Here is a 16,889-nt window from a genome sequence, read left to right on the forward strand (position 1 = left end):
AAGCTTCTCACAGCGTACTGCTTCAGCTGAACGTCAGAAAGAGAAACAGGATCTGCTCGTCTAGTTTCGCGCAGCTCAAACACTCACTGTGATTTTTTTCTTGAACAGCTGTTACGTAACCAACTCTGCTCTGAGAAACTCAATGAAGCACAATCTGACCGCCACTCTTTCAGGCTGCATACCAAATAACGAGCTGCAGGAAAATCTGCTGTCAGGCCCGAGAGCTGCTCACGGGGGACATGACTTCACACGCTGGATTTAATTATGTGTGTGTGACTCGTTGTGGTTAAACCCCATCTATAACTGATAGAAAGCGATTGCATCAACAATATGGTGGTTTAGTTTGGGATTTTTGTGTTTACTATTGATAATAACAAAGGTAAAGAACTTCCCGGAGGAGAGTTGTCGTCGTCTTCACTCAGAGTCTGTTTGGTGACATATGGGAAAGAAAAACAGCTGCTTCCACAGAGAGAAGGGTTGGCTTTGTTCTGTATTTTCTCTAGATGAATGCCATTAATAGATAAGCTTCCCGAACATATGCGTTGATTATAAAACAGCAGGTTTTCACCATGGACTGAGAGCTGGTGTGAGGCTGTAAGCTGCGAGCTTTTTTACATTTGTTGTTTGTTTCCTTCTGGTCATTTTGTTCATGTTTGTCTTTTTGTAAAAATTCAATGACCTACGTGTAATCCAAGGTATTTTCCAAGGATTAAAACAAAAATGAATTAAATTTTGAATTCTGCAACAAAGACCACAAAGAGGGTTGGTGCAGGTCGTCTCCTCAGACATTGATTTAACACTATAATCAGTATTTTTGTGATGTGCAATTTCCATTCCTACCAATACAAAATGTGATTGTGGGTTAACAGAATAGAATAGAATATCTCTTTGTCCCTCAGTGGGGGGATGTTGGTGTCACAGCAGCAAGTACATTGATTATAGGAGCAAAAAAGGTAAGTAAAAGACAAACTTAAAGAGTAAACAACTAAAAAAAAACAAGTCAAAAGATTCTAAATTGATGTTATTTGAAGTGACATGTTTCACGCTTAAGTGTTTTGAAGATGCAACACCTGATTGCCTGGTCCCATCGTCATGTTTCACTAAAAAAAAACCTTTTAAATCTCTAGTTTTATTGAATGAATTTATAACTAATGTTTTCCAGTTTTGTTTTGTAAACCGTGCTTTGTGCCTGTTTAATGCTTTTCTCTGATAAGTTTCTCTGATATGGAATAAACCCAAGCTTCATTAATATGATTGCTGCTATAGTAACTCATATCAATTAGAATACCACTTCTAAAATGCTAGTGGTGAAAATACACAGCCTGAGTATATTTCTCTGAAAGCTGCAGCCACCCCCCCCCCCTTCCCCCAAGGGCATCAATAATTACAGCTATAATAAGTTTAGTGTACTGATTAGACTCATCGACATTAATATATGGAGCTGTGTGTGTGTGTGTGTGTGTGTGTGTGTGTGTGTGTGTGTGTGTGTGTGTGTGTGTGTGTGTGTGTGTGTGTGTGTGTGTGTGTGTGTGTGTGTGTGTGTGTGTGTGTGTGTGTGATAGAATGTCAGCGCTTCTCATCAGTCCGTTTGAAGTTGCTGCTGCAGCACAAACACGCGCCCGCTTTGATTCGTGTGAATTCATCATCATGTGCAAACACCATCCGGTCTTACCTTTGGTGCGTCTGGAACCGGAGGAGCTGGATCCGGAGCGGCTGAGGGTCCTAGCCGGTGTGAGAAGCGGCGTCTCCGGCTGAGAGCGTCTCCTGCCCGCCTCGGTTACCGAATCCTCCAGCGGGGACGACTCCATCCAGAAACCGCGGAAACTCCACACTTGGAATAAAATGTGGGAAACCGGAGAAAAGTCTCTCTATGCAGTCAGTGGCTGCTCCTGAGTAACAGGCGGTGAGGAGGAATGGGTGGAGAGACGAACCGGAGCGGCGTGTTTCACAGCGGGAAAGGAGCGGCTGCTGAGCGCCCGATGGGTCGCTGCTGAGAGCGCAGCGTGGAGCAGAGGAAGCCTGGCTGAGGGAGAGGGAGGGCGGCGCTGTGGAGAGCTCTGCCCTCCTTCCCTTGAGGCAGAGACCCGGGCAGAATCCACAAACACTGGTTGAACTCTGTCAGAGCAGAGAAATTAACTCTAAAGTTGCAGGTGCAGGGCCGGAGGAAGGATCCGGAGCACTGAGGGCTCGGCCCAGACCAGAACGCTTCTCAATGCAGTAATTAAATAGGATTATTAGAATGTACACACACACACACACACACCTGGATTTTTGTTTGTTTGTGTGGACCTCCATTCCTTTTAGGGAGTCCACTGTGCCTAAGCCATACCCTAACCTTAATCAATGGAGTTCATTTCCTAACCTAAACTAAAAGTTAATTCATACCATTAGGGTGCTCCTCATTGTGTGGACCAGCAAAATGTCCCCACAATGTGGTAATGTCCACACACTAAAGTCAAAATATGTGACCCAGCATCCTGAAGCATAGAAATGTGTCTTTGTAGTTCAGCCTGACCAAGGTTACACACACAAAGATACAGGCAGACCACGAGAGCTGCCATGCAAGTCATATTAGCTAAATAAACAATTTTAGATTATTCAAAAAAAATGTAAGTATCTTTTTTAACTACAGGGTCCTGAGATACTTCATTTTTTTCACAGAAAACATATTTGTACCTTCAACACAAGTTTAAACTAAATACAAAGGAAGTTCCGATTTCCCAGCTTCCACCCAGCATTCAAATGCACCATGTAGGCACAAATCAGTCAGATGAGAAAAAGTCTCAAAAGAACCCCTCAAGGCGCTTTACTTAACAATCAGTCATTCACCCATTCACACACACACTGGTGGGGATGAGCTACGATGTAGCCACAGCTGCCCGGGGGCGCAATGACAGAGGCGAGGCTGCCAAGCACTGGCGCCACCGGTCCCTCCGACCACCACCAGCAGGCAATGTGGGTTAAGTTTCTTGCCCAAGGACACAATGACAGCGACAGACTGAGTGGGGCTCGAACCTGCAACCTTCCGATTACAGGGCGAGCACTTAACTCCTGTGCCACCGTCACCGTTGTATGTGGTTACACATGAAAATGTAAACACAAGTTACAAATCAAAAGTTACACATGGTTAGATCTGGCTACACACACACACAAATATTTAGTTACACACACACACACACACACACACACACACACACACACATCTAGAAACCATCGACATATAAATATTGGGTTTCCATAGACTCCAGTAACACGTTTTTGAAGATAAATGGGAGGTGGCCACCACCGTCATTTTGACTGTCACAGGTTCCGTCAAGCCCAGAAAATTCCACAAAAGGGAAGAGAGGTGGAGCTGAGGGTGGGGCTGTAAGGCTGGGATCAACTGACGACACCCGGTCGAACTAGCTGCAAGCTAACCTTAAGCTAACCCAAAGCTAACGCGGAGGTGGGAGCTAAGCTAACGGAGGTAGCAACCTAGCTACAACCGGAGTTAACTGTGCACAACACCAGAGCTTCTGAGTCAGAGATACGCCGGGCTGACCGCTGGGTAAAACCGGGTGGAACACAGAGGTCTCCGAGACCTCCACAAGCCGGCAGCCGCACAGCAGACAAGCGCCGCTGCGATCTGAGATGCGCAGAGCTGCCGCTGGGGAGAACCGGGTGGAAAGGTTCCCAGAGCTCCAGCCCGCGCAGCAGACAGAAGCCGCGATCAGACAGAGATGCGCCGAGCTGCGGGGATGGGAGAACCGGGTGGAAAACATCGGTCTCCCGAGAGCTCCACAAGCCAATAGTCAGAACCCAGCTCCACCAACATGTTATATTTCAACCCATTTTCTAAAGTGCAGCATTATGTTAAATGCACTGGGTTTTACCCTATTACATTTAAATTTCATGATTAAACAGTACATGTTAAAATCTAAGCTCAGCTCGGCAGTGACCTAAAATACATAAATATAATTTTACTTACCGAAAAAAATGAAGTGGAGACTCCTTGGACGCTCTATTAGTGCAATTAATGACATAGCAAGTCATTTTGTCCAACAATTGCACAAATAATATCCAAAAAAGAATACACACACACAGAGACTCAAAATCCCGGAACAGTTTCCAAGCCAGACCGAGGCTCTACTGAGGCCTTTCCCCGGAGCTAGCTCTGTGGTCACGTGGGTCTGATGCTCATTAATTATACAGAATTTTAGGCTTTTATTGCACTTAAACAGAAGAGTGAGAAAAAAATTCACCCCCCTCAGAGTTGTCATGAGTGTAAACTAGATCATTTAAACCAAAAACATGTTTTGGTACCAGGCTGTAAACAAGTTTATTCCTGCTGTGAAATTGGTATTTTTAACATGGGAGTCAATGAGGATTTGCTCGCTTCTGACACCAGCTCCCAGCGGATGAGGGTGGAACTGCAATTTATTTCAATTCTGGGTTTGCTTCAATTTTTCACCCGCATTGTGGGGGCTTGCTAGAAACACATACAAAACTTTGGAGACTTATTTCTCCCCATATTATTATTTTTTGCATTAAGGTGTGTTGTGTCTCTACATTCTGTTCTGTGACATGAATACAGATTTTAGAGTTTTAAGAACAAAACATTATTTCAGACCTCTCTTTGGTGTTTAGGTCAGCATGATACAGGTGAGTTGTGTTTGACACAATCATCCATCCATACTACTTTAGATACAGGGAGAGGGTTTATTCGTCCATCAGTCACAGTGCTTCCCTGCAAACAGTCAACATTGCATGGACGTGCAGATCATGTCTTTATTGAGTCCGTGGGTCCAGACCACATCTATAGGACATCCAAACTAGATCTTTGCACAGTGGGATGATGATTTGTGCCTGGACAGGTCATCAGTCCACCATGAGGTCACACACTGTACACTCTGTCCACTTTCATCCTAAATTGGGCTTTTCTGTAGGTTTGTTTTGCTCTGTAATCCCACTCTGTTGTCTTACTGCATCCCTCTCCACCTTTTCATCATCATCGTCATCATCATCATCATCATCTCCTCCTATCCCTGATTTCTCTTTTAGCCAAAAGCTTTAAATTGCCTGGAAGATTTTATGAGGAGAATATTGCTCCAGATTGCATCATCCTAATTAGCTAAAACGAATTGAAAGCTGTGTATTTTATGATTATTGAGAGGACTGAAGAAGCTGGCAGTCTTTGTTTGCCTGCAGTAAAAAGCCTCAGGAGCTCTCGCTTTCTTTTTCTTTAACTCATTTCCATCTCATTAACGAGTGAAGAAATCATCCAGCTTGTCTTGAATAAACTGGATTAGAAATCTGACAGTCTGCATTTTGCAAACTGATCTGAAACTTTGAGGAGGTTGCCATGTTTGGATCTGTGGTGCTTACTGAACTCTGAGACTTTTTGAGACTTTTGGGATTTATTGTTGATGGCTTCATCAACGTCAGAAATCTCTCTAACAATGTGCCGATAAAATGTGAAAGAATGTCCCCATTGCAGAAGATATTTTCACACCTGAATGTCGGTCCTGAAACTGAACTCACCTGACGACCACATTTCAACTTAGCAAGAAACGTTTTCAGAGAGTGATAATTTATGCAGGGCTAAAGAAAGAAAAAGCAAGCTGAGAGCTAATGTGTAGGGTGTAGGAAATTGAGTGCTTTAAGAGCTCAATATATACATATTACCTCTACTTATGACCAATAAGCTGTGATATTCTATTTAAAAATAGAATATCAACTCCGCTTGGTCTTTACTGTTTATCAGAAGATCTAGGATTCTTTCTTTATTAAGGAACTGTACACACTTCCATTTGATTCAGAAAAGTCAGGTTTATAAAAGTAAGAATTTATTTTACAAACAATAAAAACATGACAAGTTAACTAACATTTACTGTGATTGATGGAACTGAATGTGATGTATGAAACCTATGTGTGAATACGATGTTAGTCTGAACTTCCGTATCTAGGAGAGCTGAGTTCTGGATATAAAAAAATTTGGTTTGCGTTAAGCTATGAAGTTGATTATTATCAAAAACACATCAGACGCCATCTGTCATGTCTACATACCCACTCGAAGACCCTCGGGATAGATCCGGAATGTCGAAGTCCCAGGACTCCCAGGCACCGAGGTCCGTAGAAGAAACTGTGGCCCCACTAAGCCGGTCTTAAGAGTTGTCTCCAGGTCACAACAGACGGATGGAACCGCGCGTCTGGGACTCTTAAGGAGTCTGAACAATATCAACTTGTTCTGCTGGAACTGTTTGCTGTATCTGCTTCGCAGGTGCGAAAAGGTTTTGACGACGTGTCAAAAGATTTGATTGTTAAAAAGGGTTTTGCTTCAGATGGCCGGTCTGAAGCTTTCTCTAGAACTGAGAGATCACCCGAGAGTGATCCAGTTTTGATGTTCTCGTGTTATTATTTATGTAGCCAACCAGAGGTTGACAGGTTTGAGAAATGTTACCAAGAAACACAGAAACACGCCTTTTTTGATACGGAGGCTCTGACTGGGGTAAAAGACTATTTATGTGTCATGAGTTTAACTTAACCTTACTTTGTTCTTGTGTGAGTACAAGTGGTGATGACCTTGTCATATAAACATGCTGAAACGTATATCAATCAATGTAATCATAACATAACATCCATTTCACATTTCAATCATTGAGCACAGATTAATGAAATATTTCATTGTATTATAATTATTGTAAGTAGCAATAAACAAACGTTTATTTAATGATTATCTAGCTTATAAGTTGTAGTAGTTCATATCTCATTTAGGAAATTCGGGCTGCGAGTGTTCCTTATATGGAGGCATGAAGACCTGAAAGATTGGACCTTGAGGAGAGAATGTTGTTGTTGACATTTCGTTATCTGTGTTCAGAGCTGCAGGCTCTGAGATCCAGCTGGTGGGATGAAGGCAGGCTGATTTAGAGGAGATACATGCAGTCTCGTGTCTCCTCTTTGACCAGATGTTGAATGGTCAAACAGTACCTAAAAACTGGTCATTGCTGGACGTTACTAATGCATGGCATTATAATTTTAAAACTTCCCTTTGTAGCTGGAGTTTCATCAGTGGAGGGTGTGATGAAATGATTGTGACACTTTTAGTGTCCACAAAAATAAACAATAATGAACAAGAATCTGCTTCTAGACCCGCAGAAAGAGAGAAAAAAAGTAAAAAAAAAAAAAAAAAAAAAAAAAAAAAAAACAACAATACAACAAGATCCAGCTATCACTGTGTCAACTTGATGAAGAAATGTATAATCAACATTGTTTAACTGAAGAATCACACGATAATAAATCACAGTGCATTAAGTCACCACCATAGCCTTAAGACATGTGTTTAACGTGCCCAAGTCCATACTTATGAGAGCACCATGTGAGCACCTGTGTGTGTACACGCGCTTGTTTAGGTAAGGTTTCTCTATAGGAGCGTCCAATAGAGAGTGTGAGGGGCCACAGATCTACCCCCCAAAGATGTGCAGGAGACAGAGGGAGCTCCAAGTCCCACAGATCCATGAGTTGCCCCAGAGCACAGGAACTCCAGGGAGACTGCGACCAGAAAAGCCCCTGCCCCCCTCGAGAGGCACAGAGGATCGTCCCGGGGGGCCACAACCAGCAGCCGGCAGAGCCCCGGGAGATATCGGCGGCAAGCCCACAGGCCCGCCTGCAGCCTCCCACCCCCTAGCCGGCCGAGCCCGGGACCCAATGACCCGGGACCCAGGGGCGACCACTCCCGCTGGGGACCCAGCAGAGTCCAGGGACCCATACCCCACCAGGCAGCCACCGGAATTGGTCAGGCAGATGCCAAAAATCTTAAACTCCCTGACCCGGGAGCCACGACCCAGGCAGACTAAGGCCCCGCACTCCACACCAGGTGTGGCAGGGAGAGAGGAGACGAAGATCTATATACCAAAAGAAGTCCCAGGAAAAGGGAGGAGTCAAAGACCCCACCTGACATATACAGTCATACACAGACACAGTCACACACTCCCTCCCTCATGCTCACACATGCACATACAACCAAAGACTTACAAAAATGCACGCCGGGCACCTACTCATGCTCCCCATACACACCCTATTCACTCTGGTCCGGTACTGCTGTACATGGGGTACAACCATCACCGGTTCCAAGAGTTTGACCCTTTCTGCTGGGGTGCTGATGAGCAGGCTCCCCCGCCCAATGCTGAGCACAGCAACCCACCACCCTAGACCCCAACCGGACGGCCGGATCTCCCTCCTAGCCGCCAGCCCCAGGAAGCCAAGCAACAACAGAGGTGTGCTAAGACCCCTAGTCTCCCTCCGCCTGCTCCAATATGGTGTTAGTGAGTGTTGATGAGGTGTATTCCATGGCTGTGGTGAGCGGGCAGTGTGGGCATCGTCTGGCCTATGCCAGCTGATGCCACCACACCACCCCACTTGCACCCACAGTCCTCTGTGTCTAAGTGTAGTTTAAAATTGGAAGTGGGCACCGGTACCCAGGAGGAGGCTGAGATATCCCCCTGCCAAATGCCGTTGAATGTGTTCATTCCCATGGCCCTAAGTGTGTGTTTGCGTGGAATGTCGTCAGTGGAAGTGTATATGGTGCAAATAAAATTGGGGGGCAGGTTGCCACAGGAATGCGGAAATGGAGTCCATACCCGCACTCCCTGACTTGCCCACCCCCCAAGGTCCTATGTGCATGTTTGTGTGATGATGTGAGGGAGCAGGAGGAGAGACATGTGTGGGGATGGGGAGGAATGGTTGGTTGGGCATTATTAATTTTCATTCTATACAAAATCTGCTGATTTTAGAAGCATTATATATATATATATATATATATATATATATATATATATATATATATATATATATATATATATATATATATACATACATATATATAAGTCTATGTCACTAGACATATAGGGAGCCTAAGTCTCCTCCTCTTCCAGTCGGCTCATGGGTCCCCAGAAGAATAAAAAAATGAATGCAAGTCAACGCGGCTTAAAAGCTATTTTCTAATCTGCTTTGCCTTATGCCCTGGATCTCACTTTTGTTGTACTTATATCTAAATGAAAAGTAATGATGTGTGTTTCAATCACACCTGTCACGTACTTTGAGATTAATCAGCTTGTAAAAGTTTGCTGTTAGTATGACTACAAATCAGATATACAGGTGCTGGCCAGTAAATTAGAATATCATCAAAAGGTTGAAAATATTTCAGTAATTCCATTCAAAACGTGAAACTTGTACATTATATTCATGCAATGCACACAGACCAATGTATTTCCAATGTTCATTACATTTAAATTTGATATTCATAAGTGACAACTAATGAAAACTCCAAATTTGGTATCTCAAAAAATTAGAATATTCTGAAAAGGCTGAATATAGAAGACACCTGCTGCCACTCTAATCAGCTGATTTACTCAAAACACCTGCAAAGGCCTTTAAAAGGTCCCTCAGTCTTGTTTTGAAGGCACCACAATCATGGGGAAGACTTCTGACTTAACAGCTGTCCAAAAGACAATCATTGACACCTTGCACAAGGAGGGCAAGACACAAAAGGTGATTGCTAAAGAAGCTGGCTGTTCGCAGAGCTCTGTGTCCAAGCACATTAACAGACAGGCGAAGGGACGGAAAAAATGTGGTAGAAAAAAGTGTACAAGCTCTAGGGATAACCGCACCCTGCAGAGAATTGTGACGACAAACCCATTCAAAAATGTGGGGGAGATCCACAAAGAGTGGACTGCAGCTGGAGTCAGCGCTTCAAGAACCACCACGAGGAGACTCATGAAAGACATGGGATTCAGGTGTCGCATTCCGTGTGTCAAGCCACTCTTGAACAAGAAACAGCGCAAGAAGCGTCTCGCCTGGGCCAAGGACAAAAAGGACTGGACTGATGCTGAGTGGTCCAAAGTTATGTTTTCTGATGAAAGCAAGTTCTGCATTTCCTTTGGAAATCAAGGACCCAGAGTCTGGAGGAAGAGCGGAGAAGCACAGAATCCACGTTGCATGAGGTCCAGTGTAAAGTTTCCACCGTCAGTGATGGTGTGGGGTGCCATGTCATCTGCCGGTGTTGGCCCACTCTGTTTCCTGAGGTCCAGGGTCAATGCAGCCGTCTACCAGGAAGTTTTAGAGCACTTCATGCTTCCTGCTGCTGACCAACTTTATGGGGATGCAGACTTCACCTTTCAACAGGACCTGGCACCTGCACACAGTGCCAAAACCACCAGCACCTGGTTCAAGGACCATGGTATCCCTGTCCTTGATTGGCCAGCAAACTCGCCTGACCTTAACCCCATAGAAAATCTATGGGGTATTGTGAAGCGGAGGATGCAATACGCTAGACCCAACAATGCAGAGGAGCTGAAGACGACTATCAGAGCAACCTGGGCTCTCATAACACCTGAGCAGTGCCACAGACTGATCGAGTCCATGCCACGCCGCATTACTGCAGTTATTGAGGCAAAAGGAGCCCCGACTAAGTATTGAGTGCTATACATGCACATTCTTTTCATGTTCATTCTTTTCAGTTGGCCAACATTAGAGAAACAAACATTTTTTCATTGGCCTTTAGAATATTCTAATTTTCTGAGATACCAGATTTGATGTTTTCATTGGTTGTCACCTATAAATATCAAAATTAAACGTAATAAACATTGGAAATACATTGGTCTGTGTGCATTGCATGAATATAATGTACAAGTTTCACGTTTTGAATGGAATTACTGAAATATTTTCAACCTTTTGATGATATTCTAATTTACTGGCCAGCACCTGTATATGACGTCACCGCAGGCCAAATCTCAATCTGCTAGTGTGTAATGTTCGCATTTACACCAATAAACTAAATGACTTTCTGTGCTCAGCTGATCGAGTGAAACAGTTTTAGAGTGAAGGAGTCCCTGAGGCTGAACCAGCACACTCTGTTTGACTCCTGTGACACAGGTGCTGATTGTCTAGAGGAGAGTGTTGTTCCTGATAAGAGTAGAAACATTCAGCCAAGTGGTTTCACAGCGCAGGACGCCGTCTGCAGACTCAATAATTCATACATACAGAGGAGCACTGAATTACTGAGCTGAGCTGTTAGTCTGATGAAAACTCCAGCACTGCTGTTCTGACAGCAGCTTGAGTTTCCTCTGATCAATTTCCCTCTGGGATTAATAAAGTATTTTTGAATTGAATTGAATTGAATTGAATCACCGACTACACGGCTGCTCCTCCATCCACTGCTCCCATATTCATCAGAATAGGTGTGTGTGTGTGTGTTGACCTCTTGCTCTCAGCTGGACTTTATGTTGGTCAAACTGGTTCCCTGGTTGGGATACTCAGTGCTGTGGCTCTTATTGATCCAGATCACTGATCCGTTTAGCTCTGGTCTTTTGAACATTAAGAAGGAAAAGCCAACGCTGGTTATTGTGGAATTCCGGGTGATTGTAGTCATCCTTCTCCTGCATATCTACTTAAGATGATCTTTGTTTAAAACTCTGGAAATGAAGCTAGCAAAAAGCATTCCTTCAAGCAGTGACAGGGCTTTGGTTTTAACCAGAGATCATTTAGCAACATTTTATTTTATTTTGGATAAAATTAAGACAAATTTCTTTATCAAACATCAAACGTATTGTAATGGTAAGTTGTACAAGACATTTTGTTCTTGTGAAAAAGTGCTCATCTTGCTGAAAAGTTTGATTCTATTTTGAACGTCAGCCCTAAACCTCAGTTGGATTCATGAAACAGCTGGTACCTCATCTCCAGATCTGACCCTTCTCACCTGCCGTACTACGATCTCTCCACTCATCCGACTGAACTCAGTGCTGGCACACGAGTCTGTTTAGACTAGCGACTCTTTTGCTAATCATGCATGTCTTAAAAGATGAACGTAAATTACCCAAATGAATGAACCCAGGTTGTCTAAAAAGCAGGATGTTGTAATCTAGACTGTGACCTCATGGTGGCAGTGTTGCTTCATGTTTCAAAAGACATTCCCATGTTTAGCTGTTATATTCTGATGCATGTTTCCTTTGTGTTTCAGAGCCACAGGGGGTGTTTCTGTTTGTAAGGGCTTCCGTTCTAACTGGCCGTTAAAGGAGACATATTGCAAAGCCTGCGATGGATTGGAGCTCTGTCCAGGGTTATCCCGGGTTACCCCCGCAACCCTACACGAACAAGCAAGTTAAGAAAATGGATGGATGGATGTAATGCAAAGCTCACTTTTTGGATCTTTTTGTGCTACCATGTGGGTCTCTACTGCCTCTATTAACACTCTGAATGAAAAAAAATTTGTTCATTAATTTTCTGTCAATGTTTGGTTTAAGAATTACTTGCCTAAAACAAGCTGTCTTGAGCAGTCACCATTTGTGACATCACAAATGGTGAAATTAGAATAGAACCCCCTCTCATGGGCATAAGAAAGCTGCTGGTGGCAGAGCCGCGGCTCTACTCTGAATCTCTCCCAGTATTGGAGCTTTAGTCCACATCCAGACAATTACTATCACTGCAATGCCACTCATATGTACTGATAGAGATAAAAGGGAAATAAAATAAAATGATACCACAAAACGCCTTTTGTTATTGTTATCTTTAGTGAAAATAAAACAAGGCATCTGCGTAATTACTGAGATGCTTTGATAGCCACTAACCTTACTGTAATTACCTTCAGCCACACTTAGTCTTGCACCAAAACTTTATTTTAACAAATAGAAAACTTGAAAACAATTGACACTCTACAACACAACATTAAATCCAGAAATCTATGTATTTGTTTTAGAATAAAATGTTAGCGTTTGATTTTTAGGACATGAAGGCATTATTTAGGTCCTTAACCTTTTAGCTCTCCTGGTAACAGAAGAAATACATTTTCAAAATGTAGCAGAAAAGGATATGATAGGTCAGCACCTCTGATGGGGATGAGTCTACCTACAGAACGGAGGTCGTCCTGGTGCAGCCACAACAACATGGTGCTTAACACCCAGAAGACAGCGGAGGTTATTGTGGACTTTAGGAAGCACGCAGCCCCACTTCCCCCACATAACCCTGTCTGACACTCCCATCACGATGGTGGACTCATGTTGCTTCCTTGGCACCACCATCATCCAAGACCTCAAGTGGAAGCCCACCATCACCTCCGTCATAAAAAAGGCCCAGCAGAGGATGAATTTCCTGAGGCAGCTAAAGAAATTGAACCTATCGGTACAGTAGATGAGGCAGTTCTACAACGCAGTCATCGAGTCTATCCTCACCTCCTCAATCACCGTGTGGTGTGCTGGAGCCACCATCAGGAGCAAGATGAAGGTGCAGCGTGTAGATAACCTGATTAGGCTCTTTTAATTATGTAGATTAATGGTTTAGGCTCTTTTATGAAAGAGGAACCATCCTACATATTTTATAGTTTTAAGAAGACTCAAAGGTTGTTTTCATCGATAAACTGTCGATAATATCCGTGGGTCTGTGTTTCAGTTCAATGAAGAGACAAGTTGAAAGTTAAAAGATTTAATTCTTCAAATTAACCTAATGATTTTGAAATGACAAGCATAGGAACAACAATCAACATTGGCAACTTTGTTGAACAATCTTTAACAGCTGATATTGTAAACTTGCTCAAATAGACCTTGTGTTGGATGTGTGAAGGTTGAGCGTGATGTGATGTGATTATGGATGCGTGTGTGCAAAATGTAGTGAAAATTGAGAATAAGGTGAGATGGATGCGTGTGTGCGTCTGATTTTGCTTCAGGAAGAAACAGGTGTCTAAGTGAAAAGTGATGGTTTGAATAAACTTAGGTTTTGTTGGAAAAGATGCATCAGACGCTATCTCTCGTGGACTGCCTCACCGTATTCGGACCCTCTTTTAGACCCGGGACATCGAAGGACGATGTTTCATCCAGGGGTGACACCTCGGCTGGCAGAGAAGACGAAGGCGTGCTGCGACCCGGTCTAGAGATGACCTCGGTACACATTGATGATAAAGCGTTTGCAGATGCGCTTTCTTAAGTTTAATTACTCAGAAAATCAAAAGACTCGGGACGAGTCTGCGTTAGCAGTTGCAATTCAGCTATTCCTGTCTGGCTTGGCAGGAACAGCATGAGAGGGGGGGGGGGGGGGGGGAGCCGGTGGGCTCCGTTCCCCCGTTAGCGGTTGTTCCCACGTCCTCTCTCTCGTTGACCAACTCGAACTGAATCATCAGACCGAACCTTACCAAACCCAGTTCTCTTCTCAAAGCAAAACTTGTGCGTCAGCAAATGTGTTTGGAGTTTACTGTGAGAGAGTGTGTGTGTGTGAAGGTCATTATAACATCTTCAAACATTATTTAATTAAGCATTGATTCATTAGTTATTATGATTACCCAAAGCATAATAATCATTCATTTGATTAAAACACATTTATAATGAGCAAAGTGATAATACTGATTATTTAACATTTTAAAATAAAGGAAAGGAAGTTTTTAACTTTGTTATGTTATGACTAGCTTTTCCATGAGAACACATCTTCTGGCGCTACAGGTGTTCAGATGTTGTGGTTTCTCCCAGACTCGCTGGCGTTCAGGTCTTAATCTGTGGGTGAAAGTTCTCAGCGACCCAGCTCTTGACCCAGCCGACGCAAATGACCTTTGGCACAGAAAACCCATATTTCCTCACGTTACATTCCCCCCTTTCACGACGACATGGTGGTCAAGCAAAAACCACCTGACGTCGTGACCTCATTAACGTGATGAACTCATGAAGGTAGACATTCCAGTGTCCCAGATGGAGGCAGGAGCGATGAAGCGTCTCCACAGGTCTCGTGTAGAAAGGAGTATATCCTGATCAGATGATTAAGGCCAAAACTGTTGCAATCATTGTAAAGTAATCCACTTAGGAAATCTTGAAAGCAGAGCTATTTCAATAGCAGTTAATTTTCATCAGCAATAATGTAAAGGTATATTCAAAGGATAAGGTAGCTCGTGTGTCCACACGGAGCTGGGCAGGTGATGTAACCCTCGGGCGTAGTCCAGGCGAAGTCCAGGGACGACCTCGATTCCTCTCGAACCACGACCGAAGCCCCATGCGACAGGAACCCAAGTGGAGTAAGGTGAAGACGACCCTCTGATGGCAGAGACCCCCATGGAATGGAAGCAGACATCGAAGGCCGGACGAGCTCGGAGAAGGAGACAAAGTGAGACAGCCCATACGATAGATTGCTTCGTCTTCGTCTTCGTCTTCCTCCGCTTATCTGGGTCCGGGTCGCGGGGGCAGCATCCCAATTAGGGAGCTCCAGGCCGTCCTCTCCCCGGCCTTGTCCACCAGCTCCTCCGGCAGGACCCCAAGGCGTTCCCGGACCAGAATGGAGATGTAACCTCTCCAACGTGTCCTGGGTCGACCCGGGGGCCTTCTGCCGGCAGGACATGCCCGAAGCACCTCCCCGGGGAGGCGTCCAGGAGGCATCCTGACCAGATGCCCAAACCACCTCAACTGGCTCCTTTCGATCCGGAGGAGCAGCGGTTCTACTCCGAGTCCCTCCCGAATGTCCGAGCTCCTCACCCTATCTCTAAGGCTGAGCCCGGCCACCCTACGGAGGAAACTCATTTCGGCCGCTTGTATCCGCGATCTCGTTCTTTCGGTCATTACCCAAAGCTCATGACCATAGGTGAAGATTGGGACGTAGATCGACCGGTAAATCGAGAGCCTGGCTTTCTGGCTCAGCTCCCTCTTCCCCACGACAGATCGGCTCAGTGTCCGCATCACTGCAGACGCCGAACCAATCCGCCTGTCGATCTCCCGATCCCTCCTACCCTCACTCGTGAACAAGACCCCGAGATACTTAAACTCCTCCACTTGAGGTAGGACCTCTCCCCCGACCCGGAGGTGGCAAGCCACCCTTTTCCGGTCGAGAACCATGGTCTCAGATTTGGAGGTGCTGATCCTCATCCCAGCCGCTTCACATTCGGCCGTGAACCTACCCAGCAAGAGCTGAAGGTCAGAGCTGGATGAAGCTAGGAGGACCACATCATCCGCAAAAAGCAGAGACGAGATTCTCCTGCCACCAAACTCGACACACTCCACACCACGGCTGCGTCTAGAAATTCTGTCCATAAAAGTGATGAACAGAACCGGTGACAAAGGGCAGCCCTGGCGGAGTCCAACCCTCACTGGGAACAGGTCCGACTTACTACCGGCTATGCGGACCAAACTCACGCTCCTCTGGTAAAGGGACTGAATGGCCCTTAACAGAAAGCCACCCACCCCATACTCCTGGAGCGTCCCCCACAGGGTGCCCCTGGGGACACGGTCATAAGCCTTCTCCAAATCCACAAAGCACATGTGGATTGGTTGGGCAAACTCCCATGCCCCCTCCATCACCCTTGCAAGGGTATAGAGCTGGTCCACAGTTCCACGGCCAGGACGAAAACCACATTGCTCCTCCTCTATCTGAGATTCAACTATCGATCGGACCCTCCTCTCCAGTACCTTGGCGTAGACCTTTCCAGGGAGGCTGAGGAGTGTGATCCCCCTATAGTTGGAACACACCCTCAGGTCACCCTTCTTAAAGATGGGGACCACCACCCCGGTCTGCCACTCCCTAGGAACTGCCCCCGATGACCACGCAATGTTGTAGAGACGTGTCAACCATGACAGCCCTACAACATCCATAGCCTTGAGATACCCAGGACGAACCTCATCCGCCCCCGGGGCTCCGCCGCTGTGTAGTTGTTTGACTACCTCAGCAACTTCTGCCCTCGAGATCGGACAGTCCATCCCCAGGCCTCCCAGCTCTGGTTCCTCCTCGGAATGCGCATTGGTGGGATTGAGGAGCTCCTCAAAGTATTCTTTCCACCGTCCGACTATAGCCTCAGTTGACGTCAGCAGCTCCCCATCCCCACTGTAAACAGTGTGAGCGAGTTGCTGCCTTCCTCTCCTGAGGCGCCGGACAGTTTGCCAGAACCTCTTTGGAGCCGA

At 45.2% G+C, this 16,889-nt stretch overlaps 1 protein-coding gene across 2 annotated transcripts in view; it reads right to left on the minus strand.

Annotated features, from left to right (window-relative positions):
• Positions 1-2,074, minus strand: part of LOC107382045 (nuclear receptor ROR-alpha A) — a 199,313-nt gene extending 197,239 nt beyond the window's left edge. For both annotated transcript variants that reach the window (XR_008559418.2, XM_054732503.2), the window contains exon 1: positions 1,673-2,074. Coding sequence is in view for 1 of the 2 variants with exons in the window: in XM_054732503.2 (XP_054588478.1) it covers positions 1,673-1,808 (136 nt within the window). In the remaining variant the exon portion in view is untranslated. The remainder of the gene's footprint in view (positions 1-1,672) is intronic.
• Between the last annotated feature and the right edge of the window lie 14,815 nt (positions 2,075-16,889).

Source organism: Nothobranchius furzeri, chromosome 9, assembly GCF_043380555.1.
Source record: "Nothobranchius furzeri strain GRZ-AD chromosome 9, NfurGRZ-RIMD1, whole genome shotgun sequence".
NCBI lineage: Eukaryota > Metazoa > Chordata > Actinopteri > Cyprinodontiformes > Nothobranchiidae > Nothobranchius > Nothobranchius furzeri.